We start from the raw sequence: 17,288 nt of genomic DNA, 5'->3' as shown, positions 1-17,288 counted from the left end.
GTCCAACTTAGCTCACCCACATAACTTAGAAATTAGGTATAACATATTCAGAAAGTAGATTTAGTTAGCATTAAAAAATAAACATAGAAGGCTTATAATAATTGAAACATTCCTCAGAAGTACTTCAAAAGATGAAATAACAACACTGAAAATATGATCAATTCTACTTAAAACCAAGAAATATTTGGGAGAAAACTATTTTTTATTTATTCTTCAACATCAAAGGAGCACCTTTGATGGTAGAGGACACCCCTGTCCTTATGACTTTAGTATTTTCACGGACAAAATTGCGGTGATGAACCCTCTTCTTATTCAATATCATCTCATTCGTAGTATTGACTTTGGCCTTTACATTTACTGGTGGCGTGGTAACTTGAGGTAGCCCGTTGATAGCATACAACCAGTACATATCTGCTGTCTTGAAACAGAGAAGGAGATTTTATGTGAAATAGCCAGAGACTGAGAAAATGTAGGAAAATATTTACCAAATTTATACCCTCTCTCTTCCCCATGTGTGGTATGGAAAAGATATAAAATTGAAGCTGCACTAATAATAACACATCATTAACATGGAAAATATATCCAGAAAAGTATTTGGTTTTATGAATTAAGATCCATTCACTAAAAAAACAAAAAACAAAAACAAAAACAAACAAACAAAAAAAACCTCTCCCAGCTGGAGATCTGTCCTGTGAGTGAACTAAGCACCCATGTAATGTAGTTTGCATGAAATTGTTGCCCAGGATGAACAACAACTAATGAAAACAATACCTCACAAGATTAATTTATACATGAGAATTTACTTGTGGCCATAGAACTTACTTAAATATATCAAATTTGTTTTTTAGTTACTGAACTTGGTATACATCATCAATGACAATTATAATCTAAATCCAAGTTAGTATAACATATTCAAGGACCTATAAAAATTCTTCTTCTGCATAAATGCATTGGATGACAATATTGAATTAGGCAGTCTAGCATTTTCTATGTGTTTCTATTCATACTCAAATATCATAAATTTTGCAGAATTTCCTGAGCTACCTGTATTTATCTAGGCCCTCTTCCTCACAGTAAGATTTGCAACATGTATGTTCAGAAAACTTAATTAGGTAAGTCCAGGCCAAGTAAATATTGAGGTAATCAGGGTTTCATATGTAGAGTAATATCTATCAAAGAATGTACAGGAATTTAATTATCAAAGTGCAGGAATTTCTTGCACCTCTGGAATGGCCCTATTTTCATAACTGACTCTTCTATTCAGTGTCCATAGTAATTATGTATTCAAAATCAATGAGTAAAAAGCAGAACAAATCTAGAACTATACAAAAACTGGGTGAAATAAGACTTTCTTCATACAAGGGTGTTCAATTTGAAAAACAAAGTGACATTCTGGTGATCATGCATTTGTCAACATAAATTTTTACAATAAATTGACACACTTCATGCGTACACACAGGTGAGCTACATGGAAGGGAATACACTCCCATCCGGAGCCTAATGGTTACAAATGGGAACTACATGTAGGGATCTCTTCCTTTGCACAACACATTTCCAAGATCATTGAAAAAAATCACCTGTAAATACACTATGTTTAAAATCATAAGTGTTATTATATGCATTGCAAGTAAGATTCAAATAATTTTGCAATAAGTGTCCATGGCACTGCCTCATTAATGTCTGATTTAGAATTCTAGTACACTAGATTCTAAATCATTCCCATCTATGGTGATCTATTTCAAGTTCCACAGTGGATGCCTGATCCCTCAGACAGTACCAAACCATAAGTACATACTGTTTTTTTTCCCTGTATATGCATACTTATGGTAAAGTCTAATTTATAAATTGGTCATAGTAAGAGATCAACAATAGCTAATAATAAAATACAATTGTAATAATGTGTTATAATAAAAATTATGCAAATGTGGTTTCTCCCTCTTTCAAAATATCTCATTGTATGTAACATTTTCAGACTTCAACTGATCATGGGTAACTAACCAGAGAAAGAAAAACCACAGATGTGTGGGAGCTACACTGCAATTACTTTGGCATCAGCAGCTATGTCTTGAAACCTGAAAACATGTCCTTTGTGCCTGGAAACAGTAGGAATAGATAGATACATTTTCAGAAATAATTTGAAAGCTGTCTTTAGCCTAAAAATTCTTAGTAGAATTAATGTCTGAAATTTTTTGGAGAAACTTTGATTACTGGATACATTTTAAAAATTGTATTTACCTTAACCTTTGATAAAATGATCGCTTTAACAGACTCTTATATTAACTGCACATTGTTTTTTCCAATTCAAAATAAATTTAACTTCTATTCAATTTTCTTCATTTTAGAATTTGGCATTTTGACAATACCTTATTTAAAGGTTTCAACATCTCCATCTCAAATCACCTAAAGTTCTCAAATAGGTTATTATAGTATAGAATATGCAAATACTAACATGACAAAATATGAATATACAAATCACTTTGCAGTAATTATTTACCTCTTCTGTATTTCTCTAATATGGAAGGGAACTAATTTCTTACTTTCTACTGGTGATGGTAACATCTTTGTTACATTTCCTATTTAAAACTTCTTTACTAAATAAAAGGAAATTAAGAGAAGAAAGAACACTTGAAATACGTGGGCTTTTGCAAGACAATGTTGTTAGTCTTTATCTGTAATCATTGGGTGAAATCTTTTCTCCCTAATTCATTTAATGCCTTTAGTGACAACAAATATCCTTGCTTATAGCATTGAAGGACTCACCTGGATTGCTAATGTTGCTTTGTATTTTTTACTGTACATTCGGGGTTTAAAACCCACTGTGATGAGAGTTCCATCAGTGTCATAAGGAAGAAGTTTTCCAGCCTGAGGTTTCACAAAAAACTCAGGATCACTTCCATGTAGGAAGGATGCAGTGAATGGCTCAGATTCTCTGGAACAAAAATATAAATATTAAGCATTAGATTTTATAATTACCCCATTCTCTATGTGATAAACTGATGGGTAGAGTTTACATCCTGCTGTGTAGGAGCATAGTTAAACATTAATGCTACTATGCAGCTGTGAGTCTAATACGTGTTACTTCATGGAATGCTTACAGAATGATAGTGAGGAGACATTTTTTAAATGAAGAAGAGCTTCGTTCTTCCTGGGGTGACAAAATGGATTCTGAAGGTTTTTTTCAGTCACATATTTATACTGTACAAAGAATAAAATGCTGTTCCTATAAAAACTGGAAGGATTCAACGTCCCAAATGAAAATCCAATCATTTGTAAGTAAATCCATATCTAAAATGTCCTACCATAACAGCTATCATAAAACCTATGTTTTTACTACTATTCCAATGTGCTATATTTGCTCACTTTTAGCTCGCTTCACTAAGTGAGGCGAAACTACTTTACAGCTTCATTAAACATTCTTGGGCTTGAAGATGAATGGCTATGATCTGAAGTGAACTGAATGACATTTAAGATTCAAGTGACCATTTTCATGTCAAGGCTGATTACATTTGAGATGAAGACTGAAAGAAGTTGAGGAAATTCTTGGTGGAATAAGGCACGAAAGAGTACAACATGCGAGTTTGTAAGAGAGGAATTTAAAATTCAAACTCACAGGGGAGATGCAGGTAGAAGATAGAATGCAGTTTCCCAGAATAGATCCAGCTGTGAAACACAAGGAAGATGGGAGATTCACGTTGGGCCCACTGATCCACTAGCAAATGTGTACTGAATGTCACGGCAGAGGATTTGTGAAAGTGGACTATGAATATGTATAGCCTGGATTAAGAGCCCAGCTCGATCTAGGTATATGACTTTAAAAAACGTACTTAGCTTTTTTGGACTTCAGTTTTCCTATGTGTTAAATGATGTTACTAATCCCTATAAAGTCATTACATTAGTGTCTGACATGTGAATAGTGCTCTATAAGGATTAATAATATTAATAGTCATCATTATGATTGTTGTTTTTAAACATTATGATTTCTGTTTTAAAACATTCAATTACCAGTGCTAGGCAGTGATGTAAGATTCAGTACATGAGATATGTATAAAACAGAATATGCAGAGGAGTGATATCAGCAAGATGGTAGAATATAAAGACTCAGGGTCCCTTTTTTCCCCATGGAAATACTGATTCAGAAATATATGGATTGATACCCATTGGGAGAAACTCAGAAACCAGTTAAGAGAATCTGCTCTCCAGGTGAGCCCAAAAACAGCTGCTGCGAAGTCAACAGGAAAGTCTGAGTCCTGCTCTCACCATAATCTCCCCTCCCTGTGAAGCACTACACCATTATGTGGACTCTCCCAATTCCCGTTTCTTCCTCCAGAAGAGAAGACTGAACCAGGCATCCAACATTTGGACATTTGAGAGTGGAGAGCTAACTGAGGGACTGGCTTCTGTCTTTTTTTTTTTTTTTTAAAGATTTATTTATTTATTTATACAAGCACTGGGTACAGTCAGAAGCGCAGGAGGGTGAGAGAATTCACCAGAGCCAGAGCGGAAAACAGAACAGGCAGAGTGACGAAGTACACTGCTGAGGGGAGCAGCGGACACGACAGGAGAGGTCTGTCGCACCATATGGGACCCTGGCAGGCGGACGGGGATAATACCGGCGCTGCAAAGGCTTGGGGCAGCTTTGCAGCCCAGCTTTCAACCACTGTGCCACCAGGGAAGGCCCCTGGCTTCTGTCTTGCCTACTTGAAGTATTGATGGGACCTGACATATTCTAGGTATATTGGCGCATCTGAGAGCAATTGTCCAGAGGTCCCATAATAAAGCAGACAGAAACCGATACAGTGTAGAAGCCTCTACCTAATGGCAGAGAAAGAAGACTGCAACATGTCCAAGTTTCTGGCATTTCAGTGGTCTGTTTAAGATTCTCTGTCTAGCCTATCTCAGGTAACTGATAGAAATAGGGGGGTGGGAGAGAAGTTGGAAGGAGGGGGGAGGAGCACAAGGGACTATGGTGACAGTGCACAGATGAACAGGTGGTGGGAATTGGATGGGGACTACACCTGAGAAAAGCAAGCAAACATTGCTTAAAAATGAATGATGATGTAAAATTTATCAATAAATACATTCTAAAAATTAAAAAAAAAGAAATGTGCTAACTCTAGATGCCTAGGGGCCTCTAAAGGAAAAATAAAAAAGATGTGGGCAGTGTACTGCTGCTTCAGAGTGTCCACAGTACAAAAATACACATCAGAGGGAGCAACAAATGACAAACTTCTGACAAAATAGAAACTAGCAAATCTAATGAGTAATCGACATACAAAAGTTCAGAATCATAGTCACAGAAAAGATTTGAGAGGCTCCAAGAATCTCTACCACAGTGATTGATGAAGATCTTCCCTGTGTGAAGCAAGTCCATAAAGACTGGGAGAGTTGGCTGTTTTTTCATATGTGTAGACACCAAAACGAACTAATGAAAAATACCAACAAAAAATTACCTAATTAAAATAAGAAAATAACTATCCAGAAACATACTATAAATAAGCATAGGTATTACCTGACAATAATTCAAAATAACTGTCAATGATATCCAGAGAACAGTGCATGAACAAAATGTGAATTTCAACAAAGGGACAGAAAATATAAAAAAAAAGACCAAATAAATTTTGGAGTTCAAGAATACAAACCTGCAGGAACGATTCATTAGAGGGGTATAAGTGCAGATTTGATCAAGCAGAAGAAGTAACAGGGGTGTTGAAGACAAGTCATTTGAAATTATCCAGTTAGATTAAAAAAAAAACTTTAATATATATTCAAAAAATTATCCAGTTAGAAGAGCAAAAAGAAAAGCAAATGGAAAGCAGATGAAGAAAATCTAAAGGAGTTATGTAACACTATCAAATGGCCAAACATATGGGAAGGAGAGAGAAATAGGGACAGAAAACTTATGAAAATGAATAAGAAAATGCCCCAAATCTTGGGAATGAAATGCTCAAATTCATGATATTCAACAGATTCTAAATAGGATGAAACTAAAGAAATACACAATGAGATGTATAATCAAAAAGATAATTTTGAAGCATTAAGAGAAAAAAGACTCAATACATACAAGGGAGGTATCAACAGGTTTCACAGCAGATCTTATGGAATCCACACTGTGGAAAACCTGTCACCATGAACAAAATCCAACTGCTTGATGTACACATTACATAGAAACTATATACAGGCAGCACTACCCAATAACAGTTAATCATTTTACTTCGTATTTGTAGTGCATCTGACATATATAACTACAGAGCCCAGAATTTCTGATAAATACATTCATCCACTAGGAAAATGTTTACTGAAATCTAATGAAAGAGATATATTTCATATTTCTGTCGAGACTCTCTTTGGACTTAATGCTAGTAGAAATACAATGAAAAAACTAGCTGTTTCAAATTTTGAACAAAACACCTAATATTTATGATATTAAAAATGAACTCAGAAAATTGTGATTATAATAAAGTGGAATGATTATTTCTCTTTTGTTTCTATGCAAATATATTGCTATAATTGCTTTCCTTATGTAATTTTAAAAAATATGCAAGGACATAAAGTAATAGACCTTATCATGTTAGAGATGAATCCTATTTCATACATTTGCTGCAGTAGCCATAAAAAATTACCTCAGAGATATTAAAAAAATCAAGGGACCCAGTGAAAATACAAAAATAAACAGAATGGCATATTGCAGAAATTGTATTTGTCTTATCTTTTTGCAAAGGCCCACTGAAAGTACGAAGGCACATTCCAAGCACATTGGAATTAGATTGAGAAAACATGTATGGGGATCAAGAATTAATATGTGTAGGGGAATCATGAAAGTGATAATCACGAATTTATTACTTTAAGAAGGCCAAATCATAGGCAATTTTATCTTTCATCATAGAAAAGTATCAGGTTTAGCATATCTATAAAATACTAACATTAGTATTATTATCATCAGTCTATACAATTAGGATATCACCCAGCACACTGGGAGAATGAATCATATTGGCATCTGAGTGTAACATAATGCTACAGGTCTCCGTTCTTCCCTTTTTTTGACAGTAAATATGGGCCTTGGTCTGTGGTCTATGTTTCCCACTAACTAAATGCAGGCAGAGATTCCAATTAGGTTTAGAGACAAAGTAGACTATTAGAATAATTTATTTTCCAATTTAGAGACAGAGATAATCATGCTGACACTCTTCCAGAAAACTCATACACTTCATTTTACATCTTTATTAAGTGTTTTCTTTCATGAGTATCCTCCAAAATTTTTAGACTTGTTTTTATTGAAATCTCTTATAACTGATGATTGAATCATATAATTTTATCTGTCAAAAGCAATCACAAGTGAGGCAATGAAGGGTGGAATTTGTCTTATTTTGAATTCAAATGATTTAGTTCTTATGTTTTCATTAAATTAAAAACAGGATAATGTTGCAAAGTGATTAATTAGCAAGGACAAAAAGGACAGAATATAATGGCTCAGAATTTGTGAAATCCATGGATGTTTACTTCTTATAGCTAAGAAAGAATAAAAATAATTTCACTCATAAAAGTCTCATACAGGTTAAAAAGTCACTTCAATTCATATTTTAGGTAGACTATACCTTTATATCTCTTTAATTTTTACCTATGTGGGAAATGTGGTGTAGACATCTAACATACCTGTAGTAGCAAAGGTTATGGCAAAGCCAAGTGTTGTGCAGGCCAAATGCACATATAAAACTGGATGAAGGAAAATAGACAGCTCTCTTAAAGTAAACAAGTATATTAAAAATCTCTGCCTGCCAATAAATATACCTTCATTTTTGCACTCCCAATGGCACAGGGAATATTTTAAAACTGACCAAACTGAGAAAGTTATACAGGATAATCAGTAAAGGTATTAGAAGAGCAGATCTCTAATTATGCCCATAAATATTTTTATTGAGAGCTGATTAACCATTAAAAACTGTTATTATAATAAACAATTTTCTTTGAAAAGATTCCATATATATTGGTGTAATGGCTTTATGTAGTAAATAAAGATAAAAAACTGACATTTCTTTAAAGAACTGGCTGAACTTTAAGAAATGTTTTTGCAAGAATTTATTAAGATTTCTCAATAGAAAGAGCAAAATAATTATGTGTTAGTATTCCCCAGAAACCTAAGAAACACACCAATCTTCTGTTTTATCCCTAAGGGCATTCAAGGCAAATTTATATTCAATAATCGTTGTTACTTATTATCATGGGAACCAAAGTTCTTGGGGATTTCCATACCCTCAGACCATACTTACTAAGCATCCCTTATATTTCTGGCACTGAACAGAACAATCCTAGTTCCTGTCTTCCTTAATGGTGACAACAGACATTACATGACTAGACTGATCGAAATCAAACTTTTGAAAACTAACGTCCAAGAAAACATCTTGACAGACACTAGAGAGAAATGGAATATTATCTATAGTGGAACAACAGGCTCAAATGACAGTACATCTCTCCTCAGAAACCATGCAGGCCAGAAGGAAGTGGCACAAGGATTTTTAATTGGTGAAAGAAAAGAACTTTGATTCATAAATTCCATTTTAAGGACAAATGTCCTTGAATAATGAAAGGAATCTCAGATTAAAGAAAGTAAAGAGAATCTATCACCAGCAGACCTAACCTTAAAAAATAACAGAAGAAAATTCTCTTAAAAAAAATGTAAATACAAGGAGGCTGGGACTTTGCAGAGGAAAGAAAAGCAATGCAATGGCTAAAATTAGGGTAGGTATAATGGAATATCCTTCTCTTTATGAGTTTTTAACAAAAGAATTTAGTCTTATGACCACAAAAATAATTTATTAATAGTATCATATATATTAAATATTCTCTAAATATTATTCATTATTTTAAAGTTAAATATTGTGGTTTAAGGTCTTATTTGCTACTTATACCAAAAACCTACTCAAAGTAATTTTAAACTATTAACAAAGCTGCTACTTTAATGTAGAGCACTATTTATCTCCTTTGCTGAAAATAAATAGTAATAACTTTAGATTGCTTAGGAAACAGGTAAAAGACATTTTTTGACTCAAGAGTTGAGAATTTTACATCTTGGCTCTCTCCTTTTTTTCTTAATGGACTCCAACAATTACATCTGATAAGGGCACATTAAAGTTCTGCATGCCCATCAATCAGCCATCAGCAAATTACATTGCTGTCAAATAAATTGCTTTCCTTTTGGCTTTCTCTTGAAAGCACACATTTTGAATGTTGATCACCCATGCATTTTGCCACCACACTTTGCAATGTCCAGAAATATTACAATCATTGACAACTTTCCCAGTGTTTTATTTATTTTTTTTTAAGATTTATTTATTTATTTTATTTTATACAAGCACTGGGTACAGTCAGAAGCGCGGGAAGGTGAGAGAATTCACCAGAGCCAGAGCGGGGAGCAGAGCAGGCAGAAGGACCGAAGTACACTGCTGAGGGGAGCAGCGGGGGAGACAGGAGAGGTCTGCGCTCCATGTGGGACCCTCCTCCGGTGGCCGGGGAGCAGCCGGGGATCGAACCAGCGCTGAAGAGGCTGTGGGTAGCTTCGCAACCCAGCGCTCAACCACCGCGCCACTGGGGAGTCCCTTTCCCAGTGTTTTAAATGGTCATTTAAAAATTTCAATTAAGGAAAATAAAATTATATATGTGTGTATACACACGTGTGTGTAAGCAAGCACTGAAATAAACATTGAACGTACATAGAACAGAAAATTAAAATACTAACACAAGATAAATTCTATAGATCTACTTAATATTTAATTTTCTAACTTTTGTGATTTCTGAATAACTCATTAGGCTAATCCTCAAGATGTCTGTCTTTATTTCATGAATTTATTCATTTATTCACTAATTGATATTTACCCAGTCCTATAATGTAGAAAACATTTTACCAAATGCAAATTTGTGCTTATATCTCATGTTTTCAAAGCATGTAAAACAAAGATATCAAATACTTTAATTGTTAACTAAAATGGAATGGAACAAAGAAGGTATGCAATAACTATTACATTGATAAATCAGAAATGGTTACCACTCATTCTGCTTTGCCCTTCATAAATGATAACTGAATAGAATCATAGATTCTAGGAGCCATATGGCTCTGTAGTTAAGAACTTAACTAAGAACCTAACGACTGCCCCTTTGGTCTTACCTCCTCCTAGCCTCTCATGGTACTCTACACTCGAGCAATTCTAACTACTATTAGTTCTTTTGATAGAATCCACTGTCTCATCTCCTGGAACTTTGCACATACGCTATCTTCTTCTGGAACTTCTTCACTCCCTTCCCTAATCTGCCTTGCAAATGACAACTTAACCTTCAAGATTCATTTCAAAATGCCTATTGATTGACATAACTTATTGAGCACCTCGGTACTGAGTTTGCAAAGATGAATAAACATGATCCCATGTGGAACTCACTTTCTATATAGTAAAATATAATCAGAATGAAATAACACTCTCCATATGCTTATTCCCTAATGATGTATAATATGTATAAAGCCCTACCTTCATGTTTGGTGTAGCAAGCGACATAGTACCTTTTAGTTGATTTTACAGCTAAATTAATATTTATTGAATATTAACTTTGATTTAAGCATTTACAGGAGAAAAGCACATTAGAATCTTATAATCCTCCAAAGTAAATGACCATACTGTGAGTTTCATACTGGATTTATATTTTGATATTAAGGCATAGTGCCATTTTGTTCTCTCACATGAAACAACAGTCAATTTTTCTAAGACAATACTTAAATTATCTTGACCTAACAGGAGTACTTATCTTTGGAAATTTTGTTGAATGACTAAAATAAGTAATTTTAAATTATTTTTCTAAGGTTGATTCACTATTAGATAGTTATTAGGAACTAATTCTGAACCATATCCAGTACTAGAAATACAAAACAACGAGAAATGGCACAAAGGGGGAAAAAAAAACCACATGTAAGTATTGCCTAAGGACGATATACATATATATGGACACATGTAATCTGAGTGGAAAATACAAGGCACATGCATTTAAAGAAAAACAATTATTGGTTTATGTAGTCCCATATGAGCTTAAGGTTTAACTGGTAAAATAAAATTATATTGTGATGAAAATAACAATGAGTATAATTTAGAAAGTTGGAGATGAGAAAGGCATTTTAAAAGCAGAAGGAAAATGAAGATTGGTAAGGGATAATGAGTAAGACAGATACTGAGTATAGTGACTATTTTTTCATGACTGAAGTAGAAGGTGTGTTTTAGACAACAGAAGGGAAATCTGGAAGGTCTGAGCAGCCTTAGGACCATGAACAGCATGCATAGTTCAGATGCCACCCATCAAATGTTCCTCACAAGGGAAGTCACATGTTTACAACAATGTTTTAAGAAGACTGATTTTATTGCAATGCATTAAATGGATTATAATGAAAAGGACTAAAAGTACAAGATCTAATTAATGGAAAACTACCTGAACTAGAGTGGTATTAGTGAAATAAAGTATTAAGAGAATTAAGAATAACAAATGGTAACAACACTGGGAAACTGAAAAATATAATTTGGGGGGCTTATTTCCAACTTGTTTTTTTTGCCAGTATTACATTTGAGAAAATTCACAGCTATGATAAAATCAATTGAAACTATTTCACTAGCCACGAACATCTTTTTGAATGTGGTCAAATTAATTTAAACATGAACAGAATATCTAATAACTTGAAATATCTATGGAAGTTGTTAAATAAACATTATAAAGGATTTAAGAATGTTAAGTGAAACTCAGTTCTATCAAATGTGAGTGTTCCAACTATAACAGGTAATTATACATTTAATTGTCCATCATCCAGTTTGAAGTAAGTAGATAGAATACATCACCCATGCACAATTCCTCTATAAAGTTAATTTCTCTAGTAAGAACAGGGACCAGCATGAGGCATCATAAAACACAGGCAGGCATGTCATTAGCTTCAGAAATGAAGAAAACCAGTAAGTTAAGTGTTTACTTCCCATAGTCTGCTTCTCAAGAAGCATAAGCAGGGCATGTGCTCACTATAATCCAGTAACACGAAACACTCCCTGTTCCCTTCATGAAAGCAGAACTGAGCCTACCAGAGTGGGAGGGGGAACTGTATAGTGAAGAAAACCAGTGTAATTACCATCATATTCTAGTCAACAGTTGAAATATAAAATTTCAGGAGACACTTACATGCAACTATATTACACAGTATTCACTTCTAATTGACTGCATGAGGTTAACAGATCCCTTCCCAAAAGCACTGTAAATCTGCACAATTAAAAATAAGGGGGTTGCAATTGTATGGGGAATGTAAAAATAAAATTTATTTAAAAAAATAAATGGTAAAAGTAAAGAAGTAAATAAAACAAAAACTTTATGCATGTTAAAAAAATTTAAAAAAATAACCATTTTAAATTTTGGAAATTGGCCATATGAATATAAAAGAATTAGAGGTTCTATTCATGAAAACTACTGAACTGCAGATACAAATGGTGTAAATTACAGACGAAAGAAAACAAACTGAAATTCTGATTTCTGGTTCCTAATGTAAGGCACTTGGAAATCACCACCAGCAAGTAAAAAGCTAAACAGAATGAAAAATCAACAAACCTTCTTAGATCCTTATGAGAAGGAAAGACACAGAGCAAACAACTAATCTCAAGATTTGAGAGAAAGAAAGGGAAATTCAGAGAGGCATGACTGCAAACTGTCACAGGGAGAACCTGAACTGTAATTTATGAATTGCTGTAGGATTGGTGTAGGTAAGTCTGAGAGTTAAAAATTTTAGGAGGACCCAGTCACACTACTATGTCACTAAAGGCCTACTTAAAATAGCTTAATTTACATAGGATACCATGTTCAGCTATCAAAAAACTTCTTACCAAAACGCAAAAAAAAATTATTTTGAAGAAACAGAGCAAGCATCAGTAATAGACTTGGTAGGAATGTCAGAATTAGAAGAATGATATTAAAACAGCTATGATTAGGGCCTCCCCTGGTGGTGCAGCGGTTGAGAGCTGGACTGTGAAGCTGCCTGCAGACTCTGCAGCGCCAGTTCGATCCCCAGCTGCTGGTGAGGGTCCCACATGGTGCACAGACCTCTCCTGCTGTACCCGCTGCTCCCCTCAGCAGTGTATTTTGTCAGTCTGCCTGTTTTGTTCCCCGTTCTGACTCTGGTGAATTCTCTCACCCTCCCGCGCTTCTGACGCTTGTATAAATAAATAAATAAATCTTTTTTTTTTTTAAAGATCTTTAAATTTTAGATTCCATTTTAGATTCCATTTTAGATTCCATTTTAAAGATCTTTAAAAAAAAAAACAGTTTGAAATAAAACCTGCATGCCCATGTTTATAGCAGCACTAGTTACAATAGCCAAGATACGGAAACAACCTAAGTCACCCAAAACAGACTGGTATATATACACAATATAGTACTACTCGCAATCAAATAATATAAACTCATGACATTTGAAGTGGACGGCGCTAGAAGGGTTGATGCTAAGTGAAATAAGTTAGAAGGAGAAATAGAAATATTACCTTGTCTGACTGGTCATCCTGAAGTCCATAAGAGATTCCTTAAATAAACCAACCCCTTCAATATCGATGACATCATCTACATCAGGCTCAGTAGCAACCAACATTAGGGGATACTTCCAGATCCCATCTGTTATGCACTCTATTTTCAATGTAATGTGAGTACTTGAATAGAAAAAGAGATTGTAAAAGATAGTACAAGTAAACAAGTTAAGATAATATAGTGGATCAACATCTAAATGAAAATGCAAGTAAACCTTGCAGCTTCAATAAAAAGTGAGAATTTTAATTCTTAAAAAATATAGATAACTGTTAATTACATTTTAGAAATAATATTTTAGGTCACAGTTTATATTTTGTTGGGCATTTTATCTACTCTCCAGTTACTTACTAAGAAACAATAATACATGCAAATCGATTATAGATTTTCTTTAACCATCATAGAACACTATATCTGAAAATCTACGTAAACATTGGTAAATGGACACAAGTATTGAAACTTAACAGGCATTCCATGTGGAGATTTCCTATTCAAAATTAAGTACTATGAGAAAGTGTTTTCATTTCTTGCTTCATTTAGAAAATTCATATTCTCTGTGAACACTTACAAAGGTCCATATAATTGACTTAAATTAAAACTTAAAGAAATGAATCGTAATTGACAAAGACCACACACACCCTACACTATAATACATAATTGAGTGGCAGTTGAATTAATGAAGACAGTGGAAATGTCTTTCTAAGCATGGGCTATGAAGAAGAGTGGAAAGACGAGGCACCTAAGGAGTTGAGGAATGACTGGCTACCTGCTGACTTGGTTAGGGTGGAAATGACCTAAAGATGTAATGGGGTGGCTATAATATCATATGTGAGGACTGACAATTTTGAGAAGTGATATGTATAAGGATATTCATTGCCACATTATTTATATTATCATAGAACATTTGCCAAAAATCGACAAATATGCCTTTAATAGGCTGCTGGTAACAGTAAAGTGCATTGCATTGAGACAGTGGAATACAATGCAATGTAACTTATGCAGTCTAACCAAGACTGATATGACCTTAAATTATTATCAAAATGTAAACCCTAATCTAGTATGTCTTTCACATTCTCCTGTCTTAGTAAATGAAACTCTACTCTTCTGAGCACTATTTCCAGAGTTCTGTTTTAATACTTGGTCTTCATATTGCTACTATCGCTGCCTCACAAGAGGATGACTTCTAGAATCTCAACCATTGTTGTATTTTATTTACTTATTTTTTTATTTAACTCTGAATCAACCTTTAGACCATCCCAAATTCATTTGGAGCAAAGAATGGCAGAAGTAAATGAAAATATACATATGTACACAGCACTTAGAGAATTTTATGACTCATGTACACAAGTTGTCCTAAAACATTTCCACAAATATTAGTCTTTTAGTCATTTCTTATTGTTTCTAGCATAAAAAACAAATTCATAGGCTCAACACACTTATATGATTGATAAGATAGATTCAGGCACAACTCTCAAATCTTACTTTCTCTTCTGCTCTCTGTGCTAGAGAAATCTTGGACTCCTCCATATTCATCACCCATGACAAATGTGTTCCTATCCCATGACCTCTGGTTTATTTTTCCTCTGTGAAATAGGACCCTAGGTTCTTATCCCATATATCTCTTAAACAGGTGGAAAGTTCCAGGAAAAAAAAAATGAGGTAAGAAAATTATTTCTAAAGATTTCATAAGGAAAATATATATTTTTTTCATTTTTAAAAAAAGTTTGTCTGTGTTAAATTAGAAGTTATCAAATTAACTCATAGCAATATTAACTCCTGATATCTTTTCTTTTTATATTAGATTGAATGAAAACGTCAAGGTCTTTAGGAATAATTATTGAAAGAAAAAGCACATATGGATAAAAAGTACATATGCTGTGGACATATATGTATATATTCATTTACTTCTGCCATTCTTTGCTCCAAATGAATCTTGGATAGTCTAAAGGTTGATTCAGAGTTAAATAGAAAATAAATAAATAAAATATAGCAATGCTTGAAATTCTAGAAGTCATCCTCTTGTGAGGTAGCAATAGTAGCAATATGAAGACCAATTATTGAAAGAATAATTATTGAAAGAAAAAGTCAAGACCTTTAGGAATAATAGCCCTGTTTTTTTTTTTTTAAACCACCACTTAGGGCCCTGACTGTTGTTATTATGTACAACACTACTATGTCGAAAGGATGAGTGTGAAAAATTACCTTGCAATTGTTGTGAAATAATGTTACTATTTTCCTTTTACCAAAACATTGTTTTCCTTTTTTTAACATACCAAATAGAGAACTGAATTGAATAGTTATTGCAATTATCTATGTAAATCATGGTTGGGGTACAATTATTTTCTTTTTCTTCTTTTTCATAATTTAGAACTCTTGGTTATCATTTAATTGTGTGCCTAGTAGCAAACCATTCCAAATAGAGAAGAAGGAATGGCAAAAGTGAATGAATATATACATATGAGCACAAAATAGAAATATTACATCAGAATATCACACAACACTCAGAACTTTAAGAATCGTGCATACAGGTTGTCCTAAATTAGTTTCTCAGGAACTCACCAAGCTCTAAATCCACAAAATTTCAAGTGAATACAAATTCTCATAGTTTCTGCTCAGATTCACCAAAGATAGCACTTTCCATTCACTGTTGCTAGTAATTTCCATATCACCAAATTAATATAACACAAAGTTAAATAACAAATATACTAAAAATAAATATAGACAGATATGAAAATGAAAGAAAAGATAGAGAATAATGTCAATATCTATAGTAAAACTTTTGTGGCTTGATTTTATTATTGCTTCCTGACAATGACCCTGGTATCTTTTAGTTATTGGCAACACAGTCAAAGCCACTTTGAATACATGCATGATTATATCAAATACACAGTCATTACATGTTTTTTTTTTTCCATCCAGCTGTATTTTTGTACTCTGTGTATATTGTGGTCCTGATCAGTCTCTCACATTAAAACATAAAATATATTTCTTTTTTTCTTTTTCCTTTTTCTTTTATATTTTTTCTTTTATATATTTTACATCATTTTTCATTTTTGTACAATGTGTGCATTTTCATCTTGGTTAGTCTCCGTAAAATTCCCACCACCCTTGTTTTGATCCTACTCCCTCCTCCCCCGCTGTAGTGTTGTCTCTGGTTTTAAAAAAAAACAAGGTAAAACATACTTCAAGTGAGACCTCTCATACATTATCTGCAGGTGCTAAGTATTAGTTATCTAATTCCCAGAGGACATTCAAAGCTCACTATTTTGAGATTACAATACTAGCCTCTTACAACAGGATATGCAATGTTATGGTTCGGGGTGGTCAAAATGATACCAACTGCAAAACAACATAGGTCAGTTTCACTGTCATCATTGGAACTGGTTCTGAGAAACAGTAGTAGGGAACATCATTTGACAATGCACAGTGCCAAAGTCAGAATTTCTTTTTTCTTTTATTAATTAAATAGATCTCTTTTGTTAATATTATACTCGAATGACCTAGGCAAAGTAGCAATTTATGAGGGTTATCTTAGATGTCTAATTGTTTGAACTACTTTATGGCTAAACATAATCCAACCCAAAATATGTACCTCAACAGCATCAAAGCAGTAGTACAATCCAAAAATGTAGAATGATGACAAGAACAATCAACATTATTTAGTATAATAATAATTAGTCTAAAAGAGTAATAATGTTTAAAGGGGGAGTGTTAAA

At 33.6% G+C, this 17,288-nt stretch overlaps 1 protein-coding gene across 1 annotated transcript in view; it reads right to left on the bottom strand.

Annotated features, from left to right (window-relative positions):
- Positions 1-202: 202 nt before the first annotated feature.
- The window catches only part of CFAP47 (cilia and flagella associated protein 47), a gene marked incomplete at both ends in the record, with an annotated part of 326,556 nt that continues 309,470 nt past the window's right edge, over positions 203-17,288 (bottom strand). Inside the window, 3 exons of the mRNA XM_084258887.1 lie at positions 203-418; positions 2,761-2,929; positions 13,536-13,697. Coding sequence (XP_084115013.1) covers positions 203-418; positions 2,761-2,929; positions 13,536-13,697 — 547 coding nt within the window. The remainder of the gene's footprint in view (positions 419-2,760; positions 2,930-13,535; positions 13,698-17,288) is intronic.

The sequence above is a fragment of the Talpa europaea genome, assembly GCF_964194135.1.
Source record: "Talpa europaea genome assembly, chromosome: X".
Classification (NCBI taxonomy): Eukaryota; Metazoa; Chordata; class Mammalia; order Eulipotyphla; family Talpidae; genus Talpa; species Talpa europaea.
The sequence above is the reverse complement of the archived record's forward strand: the minus strand, read 5'-3'. Positions and strand labels throughout refer to the sequence as shown.